This window comes from Labeo rohita, chromosome 25, assembly GCF_022985175.1.
Source record: "Labeo rohita strain BAU-BD-2019 chromosome 25, IGBB_LRoh.1.0, whole genome shotgun sequence".
NCBI lineage: Eukaryota > Metazoa > Chordata > Actinopteri > Cypriniformes > Cyprinidae > Labeo > Labeo rohita.
This window is the reverse complement of record NC_066893.1, coordinates 9,942,157-9,959,307: the sequence shown is the minus strand read 5'-3', so window position 1 is coordinate 9,959,307 and position 17,151 is coordinate 9,942,157. Positions and strand designations below refer to the sequence as shown.

At 37.3% G+C, this 17,151-nt stretch overlaps 1 protein-coding gene across 3 annotated transcripts; it reads right to left on the bottom strand.

Annotated features, from left to right (window-relative positions):
* Window positions 1-82: 82 nt before the first annotated feature.
* acsbg1 (acyl-CoA synthetase bubblegum family member 1) lies at window positions 83-10,083 on the bottom strand. 3 transcript variants are annotated; one of them, XM_051099692.1, is made up of 15 exons: window positions 9,923-10,083; window positions 7,192-7,297; window positions 6,269-6,333; window positions 5,870-6,141; window positions 5,663-5,751; window positions 4,874-4,994; window positions 4,706-4,786; window positions 4,307-4,456; window positions 4,042-4,218; window positions 2,615-2,793; window positions 2,290-2,523; window positions 1,978-2,195; window positions 1,751-1,890; window positions 893-1,139; window positions 83-369 (listed from the first exon to the last, which is right to left on the bottom strand). In XM_051099692.1, the coding sequence occupies exons 2-15, from the start codon at window positions 7,251-7,253 to the stop codon at window positions 293-295; spliced, it is 2,112 nt and encodes a 703-aa protein (XP_050955649.1). In that variant the 5' UTR covers window positions 7,254-7,297; window positions 9,923-10,083; the 3' UTR covers window positions 83-292. The 3 variants fall into 3 exon arrangements, with proteins under 3 accessions (XP_050955649.1, XP_050955650.1, XP_050955651.1); XM_051099693.1 differs by having other exon boundaries at window positions 6,278-6,333; XM_051099694.1 differs by lacking the exons at window positions 6,269-6,333; window positions 9,923-10,083.
* Between the last annotated feature and the right edge of the window lie 7,068 nt (window positions 10,084-17,151).

The window sequence follows — 17,151 nt, the reverse complement described above, 5'->3', positions numbered from 1 at the left end:
CAGAGCACTTTTTATGTGGTCATGATAATACTGCATTAACTAGATTAGAGCATTACCATATGAAGCATATCCATAGACAAACTAGTTTTTTATTTTTAATATCTGGTCAAAACATACAGGAATATTAAACATATAACATCCAATTTACATAGAAGACAATTAATAAGTTTAGTGATAGCAAATTTTTAAAAATTAGGTCAATTTGTGGTGTTAGATTAAAAAAATAAATCATTAAGAGGCAAATTTCTACAATATGATTGGCCAATAGAGATACAGCCAGTCTGGAGGTTGTCTATTCCCTGTAAAAACTCTCTATTTCACTGTGGTACATCTGCAACACCACTGGGCGACGTAGTTTCATTGTAGGACCTGAAAAATAACATAATTCTCTTATAACTTGGAGATAGCTATTGTTTCAGGTTCAAAAGAACTACAAATACAAGCATTAGACATCTTTTGCACCTGATTTGGTCAGTTACCCAGATGCACGGCCATATTGGCAATACTCTGATGTAAACAGCATGGATTGCACAGTTAATGTACTGCTAAATACGTTGTTCTGCTAATTGATGCTGTCTACACCATGAAAAAACATGTGGCTAAATCAAATAGAGAAGGACATAGTATTTTGACAAACTAAAGTTAAGCAGTATTAATTAAAGGGGTCATCGGATTCAGTTTGGCCAACCACAAACACCCTTTGTTCCTCAGTTTTTTGCACTTTTCTTGATTTGTAATAACTTTTAACAGTCTATAGTTACTCTAAATGTTTTTTTCACAGTCTGACCGATTGGTACAGCCCAAAACATGATAATAATTGACTTTCAGCAGCAATAATCAGCAAAATATGCACATTTTGTTCGGTTCAGTTCACTATCTTAACAGCACTCACCTAGTTCTCCTCCAACAATTGAGAAGTCTTTCCCTAATATGATCCATTTTTGAATGCGTTGGGCGTTTGAGGTTGCTTTTGAGTTGACCCGCGCAATGCCCTCTTCAATGGACTGGTACACTAGCTTGTCTTTGCCTCCAATGATGTCCGACACCTTTGTCGATAAGCTACCAAGCCGCTGACAGAATTCCACAGCCTCCAAGCTAAGAATGTCAGTGGGCTCTGTAGTCTCTGGATTGATTGTGCACTATCCAAGCAAAGGAAGAACAGAGTAACCTAAATCAGGTGTGTCCAAACTCAGTCCTGTACCCCTTCTCCACCTAGGCAGTTTGAGTGCTGGTTCAGAGCCAGAGCCTAGTTTCAAATCGGTTCTTTCGACACCCAAGGAAAAGTGGTTCTTAACTAGCACCAATACATTGCTGGTCTAGAAGGAAGAACCACTTGCATCAGGGGCTGAGGGTGGGGTAACCGTGACCAACAAAACAAACAGAAACATTTGAAGCATGAACACGTTGGATTGGCCATGTTTGGATGCTTATGTAGGCTCGCAAAGCCATGAACATCAGTCAGTCAAACCAACTCTGAACCAGCAATTGCACTGGCTCTGAACTAGCACCTGGTTCATGCTGGTGGAAAACTAAAGGGCCACAGTCTTGCAGAGTTTAGCGCCAACTTGCCTCAGCATACCTGCCTCGAAATTTGCCTAGAAAGACCTTGATTAGCTGGTTCAAATGTGTTAAATTAAGGTTGAAGATGAACTCTGCAGGACAGCGGCCCTCCAGAAACAGGACTGGATACCCCTGACCTAAATGGTTTTCAAGGTCTTGAAGCCAAAACCTTTGTCAAAGCATAGTTTACCTTTAGCGTTAGCAGCATGGACAGATATTTCCTCTTGTCTCCAATCAGCATGGCATTGCTGATGATTGGCAACTCATGTTTCACAGCATCCTCTATGAGAAGTGGGGGAACATTCTCTCCTCCAGCCGTGATGATAAGCTCTGAATAGAAAGAGATGCGATTTTTAAAATCCAATTATAGCATCAAAGCTAGTAAAAATGTGTAGGATTCAAAATATTATCCATTACCTTTTATTCTTCCGGTGATGTAAAGAAAGCCATCTTCATCTACTCTTCCTAAATCTCCAGACCGAAGCCATCCATCTTCATCCAAAGCCTCCTTTGTTTTATCCTCCAGGTTGAGGAATCCCATAAAGACATTGCGGCCCCAAAAACACACCTCTCCAATGCCATCAGAATCTACGTTTAATAGTTTGTACCTGCAGCCTGGAACCACCTTACCACAGCTACAAGAGTTTAAGGAATTGTTACACAGTGAACTTGATAGTTGAGATTGAGATTGAAGATACTCAACCTGTAAGTTAAGATAAGAAGGCTCACCTGGAAAATCGATATGCTTTTGGTCCAGACATAAAGTGTGGTCCTGAGCTTTCACTCATCCCGTAGGCTTCATACAGCCGAATGTTGAGGCCAAGGAAGAACTGAAGGGTTTCACTTCCAATAGGTGCTGCCCCTGAGAAGAACTTCACACAATTGGAGAAGCCCAGCTCAGCACGAAGCTTTTGCAAGACCAAGCTGTCCGCAAGAGTGAAGAGGAATGACTTCTCATCATCCCTGATTTGAAGACAATGATCATAAAACAAAAAAAGTTCAAATAACCTGAATGTAACATGGACAATTATATATTGTAAAACTATTGACCTACTTGGTTAATCTTTGATTAGCCTCCAGACTAACAGACATAGCCCATGTCACCAGTTTCCTTTTCATGTATCCACACCGTGAAATACCTTCTTTGATCTTTTCCATAATTTTCTCCCAAACACGAGGAACGCCCATGTGGGCTGTAGGGGCTACCTCGCGAAGAGTGTCTACTAAAGTCCCCTAAAATGGAGCATAACATTTCATATAAACACCAGACCAGTGTAGTGTAGATATTAATCCTTTACAACATTTCAGAGCTTGGGTGAATTTGGAAGCCAGGGCATTAACAGTAATTTACTATAATTTTCCTTGAAATATTTCTTGACAATTGTGGCAGTGTGGTATGGCAAATTATCCTGTTGGTAACAGCCATCACTGGCAGGGAACACAGTTGCCATGAATGGGTGCATTTGGTCTAGATTATAGTTTAGATACCTAACTGTTGTCAAGAACTGTGATATTGGGATAATGGGGCCTAATGTGTCCTTAAGACAGCATCACCCACAGCATAACCAGCCTGTGTCCACTCAACGGTGCATCCAGGTGCCATAGCCTTTGTTGTTAATCGGCATATCCATGCTCAACCGTCGATGTGATGCACCGGGAATCTTGATTTGTCAGATCAGGCCTGTTTCTTCCAATCATCCATCGTCCAATCTCAGTGATCTTTGGCCTATTTCATGCATTGTTATAGCATAGTTGCATACATGCATAGTTTTAAGGTGTCGCACCATTCTCAAACTCCAATAAACCGGCAGCTTTTCTCATTCTGGCAGAGTTGCCCACACTTGGTCCTGGAGGGCTGGTGTCCTGCAGAGTTTAACTCCAACTTGCCTCAATACACCTTCCAAGAAGTTTCTAGTATGTCTAGTAAGAGCTTGATTTGCTGGTTCAGGTGTGTTTAACTGGGGTTGGAGCTAAACTCTGCAGGACACCGAGCCTCCAGAACTGAGTTTGGGCACCCCTGCTCCACTGACTAAAAGACAGTTCTCTGGTGGTACATATACTGCTCTGTGAACTCTATCTGCGGCACCATTTGGTTGCCAGGCATGCTCATTTCTCTAGGCTCTGGGTGGTCATTGTTAAATCCCTCATTGGTGTATTTTCACGATCTTGGTCTTGTACTGATCTCTTTCATGATCTCTGGTCTTTGGACTAAACCAACTTCAAGTCTCTGACTTGATTTGGAGTTGATCTCCTCGGCTTTTGGCCTGGTCCTGACTACAACACTGATATTTGATAATGACATGAATTACAGCATCTGAATCAAGGGTTCCACCTTCGAGCAGAATGTATAAGATTGATAGAAACTAATGGAGACATATTTGGAGGCGTATTGGATCTAATCACTGGCAAGGTGGCCCTCCGTGAGCAGGACTGGGACTTCTTACCTAATGCTAAACAAAAGTCCTGTTCTTGAACATTTACCTTTAGAGCATCTGGCTGAGCGAAGGAAACTTGCTCCCCCCACTGGATCCCTGTCCAGAGATCATAGATTTGAGCAGCAATATGGCTGAGAGGAAGGTAGCTGACAAGAGACTCTTGCCTGATTTCAGCTGGCTGCATATCTCCAGCCCTGCTTGCATGGTGGGCTGTCCATGTAATCTATTAAAATCCAGAATTCAGAATTATCAATAATTTGCAACACAACACTGATGTTCGATTGTGAATGTCATTTTCCATAGCAGCTTACATTGTCATGGCTTAGCATCACTCCTTTTGGTGATCCAGTCGTCCCAGAGGTGTAAATAAGTACACAGCACTGATTGGCTTTCTGGCTACTGATGACTTCATCTAGTTCTTGATCAGAGACTTCCATTCCTAGTCCTATGAACTCTTCCCACTGTTCAAAGACAAACAGTTATGGTAACTCTTTGAGTAATTTTGGCCTACATCAGGGATGTGCAGCTTAAATCCTGGAGGCCATCTTCGGTCCTGGAGGGCCACTGTCCTGCAGAGTTTAGCTCCAACCCTAATCCTTGATTAGGGTTGGAGCTAAACTCTGCAGGACAGTGGCCCTCCAGGACCGAAGGTGCCCATCCCTGGCCTACATGATAACAAGGTAACAGTTCTCTGCATATCGGACACTCACTGAATAGAGATTGGGCAACTTCTCCTTCAAAGATCCAGAATACTGTACTATGGCTTTCAAGTGTGGAAGACTATCCTTTATCTAACAAGATAAACAGGAGTATTAATCAGCTTGCTCATTGAGTATGATGAGGTCCAGGTTGAGAAAATAAAGTAGATCAAATGTTACTTGTAAAATCTTGTCCAGCTGCTTTTGATTTTCCACAACAATGACATTGGCTTTTGAGTCTTTAGCAACGTAGAGGCAGGCATCTGCCGAGTTTGTGGTATAGACACCTGCCATTATACCCCTAGTACAAACAAAAATATAGATGTGAGGGCAGTGATCCTAGACCTAGTACTCCCTTCCCACTTCATTTAGGGTTGCACTTGATGTTAAAGGCCCCCGGAACAGGGCCAGTGTCCTGCAGAGTTTAGCTTCAACCCCAATTAGATACACCTAAACCAGCTAATCAAACTCTTACTAGGCATACTAGAAACTTCCAGGCAGGTGTGTTGAGGCAAGTTGGAGCTAAACTCTGTGGAGCTAAAGATCCACTTCCCAGCAGAGATTAGCTCCAACCTGGATTAAACACCTACCTGCAACATTGTATCAGTCCTGAAAACCTTGATTAGCTTATTCAGGTGTGTTTGATTAGGGTTGGAGCTAAACTCTGTAGGAAAGTGGATCTCGAGGTCCAGAGTTGAAGACCCCTGGTTTAAACAGCATGTTAATTGGAACACAGTTGGTTTCTGCATTGTGCATGTGATCCGAAAGACAAAAAGTGAAGCACAGCATGCATTTAATCCTTTAAATGTTTGATTTAAGCATTCTGTCATGAATATTTGGATAGAGAAATTAACATTGTACTTTGACTATGCAAAAACCAGCTGCACCTCAATTATGCAGTGCAATTCAAGTTTAGAAAGACAATTACAAGAGTGAAATTTTAAACTTAACACTATGGGTATTTCTCACCCTGCAAAGACAGTTCCAACAGCAGCAATAAACCACTCTGCTGAATTAAATCCCAGGATGGCTACACTGTGGAATCGCTCCAGGCCAAGCTAGGAGAATTTCAAAATATTATTGTATTATATCTAATATATAAATTACATGATAATGAGCTGTGCAAATTAAATTTGTAACATGAAAATTATGTATAGATTAGTGCTCTAAGATCACCTTTAGAAAGCTTTTGGCTGCCATTCGACTGAGGTGATAATATTCCGAAAACGTCACTTTGTCCCATTTGTTTCCTCTTTTGCTTGCCAAAGCGGTCAACTTGCCGTACTTCTGAACTGAGTTGGTAAACATCTGATGCACAGTGATGGGCTGTTCTGGACAAAGTTCATCCATTCTCAGCTGAACTGATCCGCTGGCCTCTGTAGTCCACAGGGATTGGGCTGGGGCCAATTCTGCAACTGCCAGAACCTCCTCAATGCTCTTTTTCTCTGCTGCATTGAATAAGAGATAATCACAGTTCAATGACTAAAAATTTGATGATGCGAACAACAGGATTAGATGGTCTGACCATAATCCAGATCTCTAAACTCTAAATATGATAAACAAAATAATAGTTACTCAATTTACACAATCCATCTCCAGCATCCTGCTGCAAATTTTCTGTCATGGGTGAACAATCCAAGCTGAAACACAGAGTGCTGGACTGTTAGATTGCAGTGGACTCTGGCTCTCCCTACAGTCAGACCCGGCTCTTGCTGCCGTAGTCATGAATCACATGCCGCAACCGCTTAACAGCATTGTAAGCCCACACAATGACACGTTTGGGTTACTAAGAACTAAGGCCTCAGCAGCTTTGTTGACATTCGCGAGCTCACAAAATGTGTGAATTTAGTTCCCATCAGTCATGGAAACTTCTATTCGCTCTTTCACTTCAGTTCTTGACATAACAGCCACAAGGGAGAGGGCACATTAGGTTGCTTTAAAACTGGCATCCCTACAAAATGACAGACTTGATGCTCTTTGTAAACAAGAGTGGCAGAACTGGCAGCAGAGTTGATTTCATTTCCGCTACTTATTTTGATTCAGAGTGTGTTTGGTGAAAAGCACAAACGTCAACGTTTTTTCCAAGTAGTGCTGCCAAGCTCTTTAGAAAAACGGGACATTTAACATCTTATTCTTATTTGTTGTAACCTGTAGCTTAACATAACAACATCAATTCTCACAATATTTTAAAGAACCAAAAGTGTCTCATTATTAAACGAATATTCCAATTTTTCAACTTTTTGCCATGAAACACCTAAAAATAACACAAACCCTAAAATGACTGGAAAAATGACAGAACAAACTTTATAAACTATACTTTTTAAAATCATATTGTTCGCATTTCTGCTTTTAAAACCTCAAAGAAATAACCAATTTGCTTATATTGTAAATACCTCACTGTCACCTCAGTTTTGCTTTTAAAAATGCATTGATATTTGATTTATAAAATTGAAATTCAACATGATACATGATGATATATGATAAAGATCTCCACATACCTTTTCCCAGGCTGGTTATTGGTTGGATCAGTTTGCTGGTGTATTTGAGTGCTGGTACTCATGTTGACTGCAGGACTGGTATGAACTGCTCAAAGATTGTCCGGTTCTTGGCATAATGAGGACAGATTGAAGGAATGAATAGTTCCAAGAGGCACCATCACAATTGTCCAAGTAAAAAACTTTAGGTATGAGCTTATTTTTACGATACTCTAAGTTAAGTTTCTGTGAAATGTTTGTAGTGAAGTTCTTTTCTTCAGTTAAGTTGACAAAAAGTTTGTGTGAAATGTCTTTAGGGTGAAAACACATAGTGCATATTAATGAGTTTGTGGGCTTTCATATGCAAATTTGTTACAGTCCTTTGAATTTGTGTAATACATCCCACTCAGCTGAATTTGTTTGAGGTTATTTGGAAATTTTTGATGGGATGTTGTTTACTTGTTTTGCATTTTCTATTTTAGTTTTATCATCTTTACATAAACTACATTTTTGTGCTGTTGCATTCTAAACTCCAAAGTCTTTTACACCAAATCAAGTCGTTGCTGTTCAGTGCAACAGAACAAACAAGCCTAAATTTATGGATCAAACACAATGTCCATGATAAAGAAAAGTCAATTAAAACTCTTAAAGTACATGTCAAGTTCTCAGAAATGTACTCTTGGAATTCATTTCCAAACATTTGTATTTAACAATGATGTTAAATATATAATAAAATCAAGGGATGAGCATGACCTGCATTCATTCATTCATTTATTCATAATTTTTCAAGGTAATGGCATTACACTAATAGTAATACCACAGGTTTTGGAGAATTGCATCACATGACATCATAGGATTAGTCTGAACTAAACTTTATAATTTTAGAGACTTAAAGACATTGCAATTAATAGTTTTTTATTTTATGTGGTATGTTGTGTGCACCATATATATATATATATATATATATATTTATATATATATACATACATACATATACTATGGCATGCCGTTCAGGAAATAATTATATTTATAGTATGAAGTTTGAGTATATGGAACAAAACTCTGAATATATATATATAATGAAAATCTCTATATGAGTATATGAAATGAAAGTCTGAATATATGGAATGAAAGTCTGAATATATGGAAGGAAAGTATGAATATATAAAATGAATGTCTGAATATATGGAATGAAAGTCAGAATATATAGAATGAAAGTCAGAATATATGGAATAAAAGTCAGAATATATATATAGAATCAAAGTCTGTATATATGGAATGAAACTGAATATATAGAATAAAAGTCAGAATATATAGAATGCAAGTCAGAATATTTGGAATGAAAGTCTGAATATATAAAATGAAAGTCAGAATATATATAGAATAAAAGTCTGAATATATGGAATAAATGTCTGAATATATAAGATGAATGTCTGAATTTATGGAGCAAAATTTGTAGCTATTGAAGGAAATCTGATGCATTAAGAATGTTGCAATAATGGAAATATGATCCTCAAGATGATGTGATATAGACTCCAAACTGCACTGTAAAAAAAAAAAAAAAAAAAAAATTAAAAAAAAAATGTTAAAAGTATTTAAGTGACAACTGGAATATTTTAGTTGACTTAGTTTTTTTTTTTTTTTTTTTTTTTTTTTTTTTTTTTTTTTTTCAGTGTGTTTGTGTTGTTTGGAGTATGACCAGCTGCTGCAAAAAAAAAAAGTCTTGTAGTTCAACAAAATATTGGAAAATTTCTGGGAATGACATTTTAAATGAATCACAATTCAAAAGCCTATTGCTCTGATAATGATAAAGCAAGCTATACATTATTCAGTGAGAATTGTTTAATTTGCACTTTCTTTCCATATATTCACACTTTTACATACATTCAGACTTTTATTCCATATATTCAGAATTTCATTCTATATATTCAGATTTTCATTCCATATATTCAAACTTTGATTCTATATATTCAGAATTTCATTCCATATATTCAGACTTTCATTCCATATATTCAGACTTTCATTCCATATATTCAGACTTTGATTCTATATATATTCAGACTTTCATTCCATATATTCAGAATTTGAGATTCTATATATATATTCAGACTTTCATTCCATATATTCAGACTTTGATTCTATATATATTCAGACTTTCATTCCATATATTCAGAATTTAATTCTATATATTCAGACTTTCATTCCATATATTTAGACTTTCATTCCATATATTCAGATTTTATTCCATATATTCAGAATTTCATTCCATATATTCAGACTTTGATTCTATATATATTTTTTCAGCCTTTCATTCCATATATTCGGAGTTTCATTCCATATATTCAGACTTTCATTCCATACACTCAAACTTCATACTATAAATATAATTATTTCCTGAACGGCATGCCATAATATACATATATATATATATATATATATATATATATATATATATATATATATATATATATATAAGCCTTCAATATAAACCATCAAAAATAATTTTGCGAAACAATATGCGATTATGTCAAACTGCTTAACAATCAACTTATTTTATCTCAATCAAAATATTAAATTATAATTTTAGTTGCATTATGCATGATGACACACCGAGGTCGTGTTAACTGACCAAAAGTCCTCAACTTTCCAAACCTCAGCGAATCTGCAATTAAGTCAGTACTATAAAAAAATATGCAAAGTGTACAATGAGCATAAGAAAAGTAATCTTTTCTCTCTTAGAAGGAAAAAGTCTTACCTGTAGTAAGTGGTTCACAAGCTGCATGCGCAGGTGTTAAACTTGAAGACCCTCTTCACCGCTGGCAAGCGCTGGGACGCTCTTGAGGGGTTTTTATTAGGTTATAGGTAAACATCCACGTCATCAAACAGTTTGTTGTCTGTGTTTTAAAGTAACCTATTAGTAGTGGGAAACCGCTACAAATGATTCAGTGGGGTAGTGAGCTGTCCGAACTCATTTGACATTTTCATACAAAAGAACCGACTCAAAAGAGTGAGTAGGCTAATTCATTCAGGTTCACATTCAGAATTCATTCACATTCATATCCCATGACAGAAAACGATTTACAGTGACAGAAACCAGTCCCACCATTATTATTTTTTTGTATTTTTTTTTTTTTTATTATTATTATTTTTATTTGGCTTTTGCACATTTTATGATTAAAACGAACATTTCTTAGGCTTAAAATCACCGGGCCATTTTGTTGTTTGAAAGAGGAAGAAGAAAAAGAAGAAGAAAAACTTAAGGAGAAGAACACTTGAAATAATAACTACTCTGTTTTAAAATATTAATAGGCTACCTATGTACTTCTGTCTAGAGGTAGAGATATCTCTGCTAAGCTAAGCACAAAAGCACTTTTCACTTCTATTGTAAGAGTTAATTTTCTCTAAATTTTTAAACGGTGGATTGTGGTCCTCTGGTGGTCAAAACGAGGAACAGCCACTGGTTTCAAATCTGAAAACACAACAAATGAAAACATAAATTCGTAATTAAAATCTGTAATCTCTGTATTTTAATCACGCCCTTGTTATGTCATGAAAAATGGAAGATAAATAAATAGAAATAAATGAAAATGATTTAAAGTAAATTAATTTGTTGTCTGTCCACTGATCTGAAATAGATTAGATACTTTTACCATGATTCAGTGAGTGTAATCTAATCTAATCCACAGTTTTGAATTAGGATGTAATGCAGTAATTTGAGTAATTTAACAAACACTCATCATGCATAATTTATTCATTTACAATTGGCCTACTGTACTAGTGATACTTCATTGTCAGTTCATATGTGACCTAATGCTAACACACACAATTTAAATGTTAAAAATCTATTAGTAGATGTAGAATTGCATTATCTAAAATTAATGAATGATCCAAAGATCTAAATATTATTAATTATGAGTTTATATTATGTACTATAGGAAGGTCTTTGCCCTTGTATTACACAAATAGTTACCATAAATCTGATTCTGATGTTTCACCACTAGATGTCTTCACATGACTCATTCCATTCTGATTACCCTACACTGTAAAAAACAATTTGTTGAGTCAACTTAAAATAATTTGTAACCTGGCTGCCTTAAAATTTTAAGTTCAGTCAACTCATAAAAAGTTTATTCAACTTGAAATGTTAAATTGTACTAAGTGACAACTTAGATATTTGAGTTGAATCAACTTAAAATTTTAGGGCAGCTGGGTTACTTACCCATCTGTTAAGTTTAGCAAACACAAATATCTAAGTTTTTACTTAGTACAACTTAACGTTTCAAGTTGACTAAACTTATTTTAGTTGACTGAACTTAAAATTTTAAGGCAGCAGGGTAACAAATTATTTTAAACTGACTCAACAAATTGTGTTTTTTATTTTTTACAGTAACTGGAATGGCTCAGTTTCTTCTTCTTCTTCTTCTTCTCCAAAATGTATCACATTTTTGAGCGCCTAAACATGCATGACAGCTCATTAAACTTTGCACACACGCCAAAAGTACACACTCCTAAAACCTCAAACAATCAGATCTGTCTAACATCAAGGTTTGCACCACATATATAAATTTTGGTTGGTGTTTGTTCTTAATGTATTAATTTTTATAACAGCTGCTTGGAGTTGGTTTTAGAAGTCTCTTCCTCTATAGAATATAAACTACAAGTAGTCCTGGTATAAGACTTCTGTGAGTTCAAATAAAATGATTTGATGTGGTTGTTGTTTTGTGTTTTATTTATAGTAATAAGTCTGTGTGAGTAGTATTGTTTGTGTCTAACTCAAACAGCCAACAAAAGGACCTGGAAAACTTAAGCTCAATGAAAATTCAATTCTGTATGGAAATGCAGATGGAACTTGGACTGTCGGTCATTCAGCAGTCTGTATACATGAAGACTTCAGACCAGAACAAATTACTCAAAGTCCTGTTGCGTTTACAGCAGTGAAGCCAAAAGTGAATGGGTACTTGAGCAGCATTAATGGGTTTCATAGACAAATTCCCTGGATGGAGAACTTATTTCACACTAACTCCATGAGCTGAGCATCGGTGTGGTTTCATTTTAGTGTTCACATGTACAGCCTGAAAGTTGACAAAATGACTTCAGACAGGCCACTGAGGCAGCTCAGTCTGGGGGCAGAAACAAGTAGGCACGAGTATTTTTTTCCATGGATTCACTTTCAAGTTTTGTGGCTTGGTGCCGCAGTGTAAATGCTGCAAGACTTTGCTTGGTGCTGCAAGTGCAAAACACTCAAAAATGCATGAAGAGACACCATACAATGGCCTGTGAAAGTTTAGGAGTTTAGTCTATTTGACTCGAAGAACCTGAAAGGATCACTGATCACTGGGAGTGAAACATTTTCTAAGACATGAACACCATTACTGTGAATGGCAATTTTATTGCACAAAGCTGCACTGTGATAATATCAACACCTGATCACAGGAGAGATGCTGAGCTTTCTGCCACAAATCAGTGGAACATGCAAGTGATCATTGAGCAGGTGTTTCTACACGCTTGTAAATCGCTGATGGACCGTGTGATACAAATGTTCTTATAAATGTCACAATAAAGACATTTCTGACAGAGAAGTGCTGGAGAACTCAATCACCAGCTGTTGACCCACCTATAAACCGCTCTTGAGCTGACATTATTTAATGACTGCATAACTACATGGAAAAGCTGTTTTCCAGACTGGACACACACACAATTTCTGCTGTTTATTGAACAGTGTCCCAGATCTTCTGTCTGACTCATTTATCATGTTATGTAATAACTAAATGATACTGGATTTGAAAAACTCTGAAATCCCTGAAACTCGATCTTTCAGTCACCGACTCATGTTCAGGATCAAAACAGGAACATGCCGCCAAATGTAGGAGTGTGTAAAATCTGAGCCCCTTTTGAACTGAAGCTGCTGCTCATTGTGCCGAAAATTAAACTATTAATGTCGGTAGCAGCTGAATGTATATAACCTATAACATTCGGAGAAGAACAAAGGATCATCAAATGTCAGCTTTTTGTCCCATACCTAAAGAAACTCTATTTTTCACCATGGAAAGACATACCTTCAGTGGCAATATTACATTAAACAACTGTGTGATAAATATCATGAATGATGGGCGTGCTCAAGCTCGGTGCAACATAGGCACTCTCTTCAACTGTGTTCCAACTCAGTTCAGACTTAGCGCTATCTTCAACGTGCTTCGGCGTGTTTATGAATGGCTGCGGATGTGCTGGATGTCCTGCTGCAACAGAAGAGCAACACTTACCTATTAACATTTTTTGGCAGCTCTTTCATCTTTCACCATCACCTCATTCAATGTTCGAGGTAACAGTTGAGCGGAACAAAGATGTAGCAGCCCATGTATTTTCTTCCAACTATCTGCCCTGATTCTGAGGACGGAATCAGACAGTGAAATCTACAGAGTGGACCTGACAGTGTCATCCACTTGTCTGAAAGAGACATGAACAGGAATACCTGAAGCATTACTACAAAGTGCAGTGTCATCCCTTTCAAATGAAGTCAAGCACTTTAAAATCCCAGTCCTTAAGGTGTGAATCAAACTCTATACAACCAAAAATTTACTTTGATCCAGTGTTACATATCTGTGAGTGGCAAAAGTATGTGAATCTTTGATTTCAGTATCTGGTGTGACCCACTTTTACAGCAACAACTGAGGCTTGTAACTGCTGATCAGTCCTGCACAATGCCTTGTAGGGGTTTTGGCCCATTCCTCAGTACAGAACCACTTCAACTCTGTGATGTTGGTGGGCTTCCTCCTAGCTTCAGGTCCTTCTGCAGCGTTTTCAATTGGATTAAGGTCTGGACTTTGACTTGACCATTCCAAAACATTAACTTTGTTCTCCCTTAACCATTTTTTGGTAGAATGACTTGTGTGCTTAGGGTTGCTGTCTTGCTGCATGACCCACTGAGATTTATTTCTCAGACAGATGTCCTGACATTTTCCTTTCAAATTTGCTGGTGTAATTCAGAATTCATTGTTCCATCATTGATGGCAAGCCATCTTGGTCCAGATGCAGCAAAATAGACTGAAACCAAAATACTACCACCTCCATATTTCACAGATGGGATTAGGTTCTTATGCTGGAATGCAGTGTTTTTCTTTTTCCAAGCATAATGCTTCTCATTTAACCAAAAAGTTGTATTTTGGTCTCATCTGTCCACAAAACATGTCTCTGGCTTGTCCACGTGGTCTTTAGCAAATTGCAGATGGTCAGCAATGTTTTTTTTGGAGAGCAGTGGCTTCTCCTATTAGTAGATATAGAATTGCATTATCTAAGATTAATGAATGATCTAAACATCTAAGTATTATTAATTATTAGTTCATACTACGTACAGTAGGAAGGTCTTTGTGCTTTTATTACACCACTTTTCATGTTTCACCACTAGATGTCTTTACATGATTTATTCCAGTACACCTGTGCTTAAATTACTCATCATGTGATTACTGCAAGTTATTTTGCATTCCTAACAAAAAGCAGCCTATGTTTATCTGTTCTCAGTTTAAGTAATTGTTCATAATGCTATTTAATTTTAGTATAAGTTAATAATAGTTAGTAATGCTTGTGTAGCCTCGTCCATTTTGCTATAACGTCCTTGATGTGCTATCATGTCCTCTGGTGTCACGTATGTGTGTATAGAGAAAGCGCATGAAAACGAGAATAACACAACAGGTATCTTAATAACTTCAAACAGATAAATCCAAGAAGGCAGGTGAACACACAGCAAAGCAACCTTAAGATCAGACACAGACACAGAACTGAATACAACTTATAAAGGGTGGCTAATGATACACAAACAGGTGAAGTGAGTTAACTAATTAGGACACAACAAGGGCAGGAAGAACCAAATATGGGCACAGCAGGGAACAACCAACATAAACAGTCCAATGGGGGTGTGAAAATGGGCAAAACCAACACAAACAGTCCAAGGGGTGTTACATCTGGATTATTAATGTACAAATGTTGAGCTGTGAGTTGTGCTGTTGTTGCTTTTATATCACAAATTGATTCTCAAATTGAAAATCTTTAATTAAAACACGTATGTAGAAGACATTTGACAGTGTCCAGAGAAGTGTCCATCGCTGGTGTAGTTTTAGTGTCCATTTCCACTCCCGATAAACAGATTTTTCTTTTTTTTTTTAATGTTCTTCAAGTCAAATGACTGAGTTCGCATGGTGCTTCAGGGCTCTTATACTTGACATGTTCGGACACGAGACTCGGGAATTTCAGTTCCGAAGTTTTTGAGTTTTTCGGGATCACTGACGTCATTTGAGATTGAGCCGCCTCCTAAAAAATACTTTATCTCTTGTAGGGTGTTTAACTACAAGTTTACTTTAATCACACAATATCAAGTTTTACATAAAATCTGACTGTACAAGAGTTTTATTTGTTCACGTTTTCATTTGCGGACTTCAGGCATTTCCTAATCCTGTCATATAAGATCTTAAAGCAAATTATACAAAACAACAACAACAAACCATTTGTTTTACAAGCATTTTATAGCATGAACTCACAATTATACAGGGAATAAATATTGTTATGTATGTTATGTTAACAGTTTTTACCATTTTACTCAGCTAAGTGAGCCTATACAGTTGTAGTGGAAATGGAAATGGTCAGCCAAAAATGCATGCATATTTAATTTTAATGTTTTGTTGAATTTAACTGGGACTATTACCTATTTAAGTTACCATTTTGAAATTAGACTTCCAAGAAATGCTGATATTCGATTTCCCTGTCAGAAGTCTGTTGAGAGTGAAGTCTTTCTTTCTCTACCTCACATGAATCTTTTGTGTCATGTGCTCTGGCACATTGAAGCTTGTGTTGTGTTCAGATGTAGCAGGTGAGTCAGTGCACAAAATCAGGTTGAGTTCAGTGGGGGGTGATATTGGGGTTTCACCTGGGGGGAGTTTGTGTTGATGGTGTTGGGGTTCGGAGGGTGAGGCTTCAGAAATCTCAGTCTGGGGGATTCCCCTCGGAACCCGAAAATTAGGCTATCAATGCTGAAAATAGTTGAGATTTAACCAACGTGGTAGCAGCTGGACTTACATAACCTATAACAGAGGATCATCAAATATCAGCTTTGTCTTTGCTACCTGAAAAAATGAGTCACATCGTGGTTGTACTTGACAATGCTGCGATCAACAACTGCGTGGTGACTGTGATAAATGATGGGCGTGCTCAAACACAGTGCAACATAGGCACTCTCTTCAAGTGTGTTCCAACTCAGTTCAGCGAAGTGCTATCTTGAACATGTCTCAGTGTGTTTGGGAAAGGTTGCGGATGTACTAGATATCCTACTGTGACAGAAGAGCAACATTTAACTATTAAGACTTTTGTCAGAGGACAATTTGAGTGCTCTTTCACCATCACCCTGTCCAGCGTCGAGACAGCAACTGATTGGAACAAAGATGTGGCAGCCCAGATATTCTCTTCCAACTCTCCACCCTGATTCTGAGGATGGAACCAGACAGTGAAATCTGCAAAGTGGACCTGACACACAATCTACGTAGCCTTCATGTTATTGTTACCTTGGACCAAGATGAGGAACCCACGGCAGATCTTCTGGACTCTTCCTGGAACTTCTTCCTGGAAACTGATTTTCTGTAAAACCATTCCTTTGGTAATTTTTTAACTGTCCAGTGCTGATGATGATTAAGATGATTTACTGATGATGTTTTATTATTCTTTAATAAAAGGTCTTTAAAGCATTAATTATTTGTGTTATATTCATTTTGTTGTGTATATTGAACATGGGTTTTAAATCATCACGAGTGAGTTTTTGTCATCAAATGATCACCACATTTAGACTTCAATTGGCTGTGCTTTATGGGCTATATATTAAATTAAAATGGATATTCCATATAGAAATGGATTCTCACAAAGATTTACAGAGTACTGACATTGGAGTTTTTTGTAAGAATTTGGCACAGTAGCTTCGGCACTGACCTGTCGCACACACACGATTTT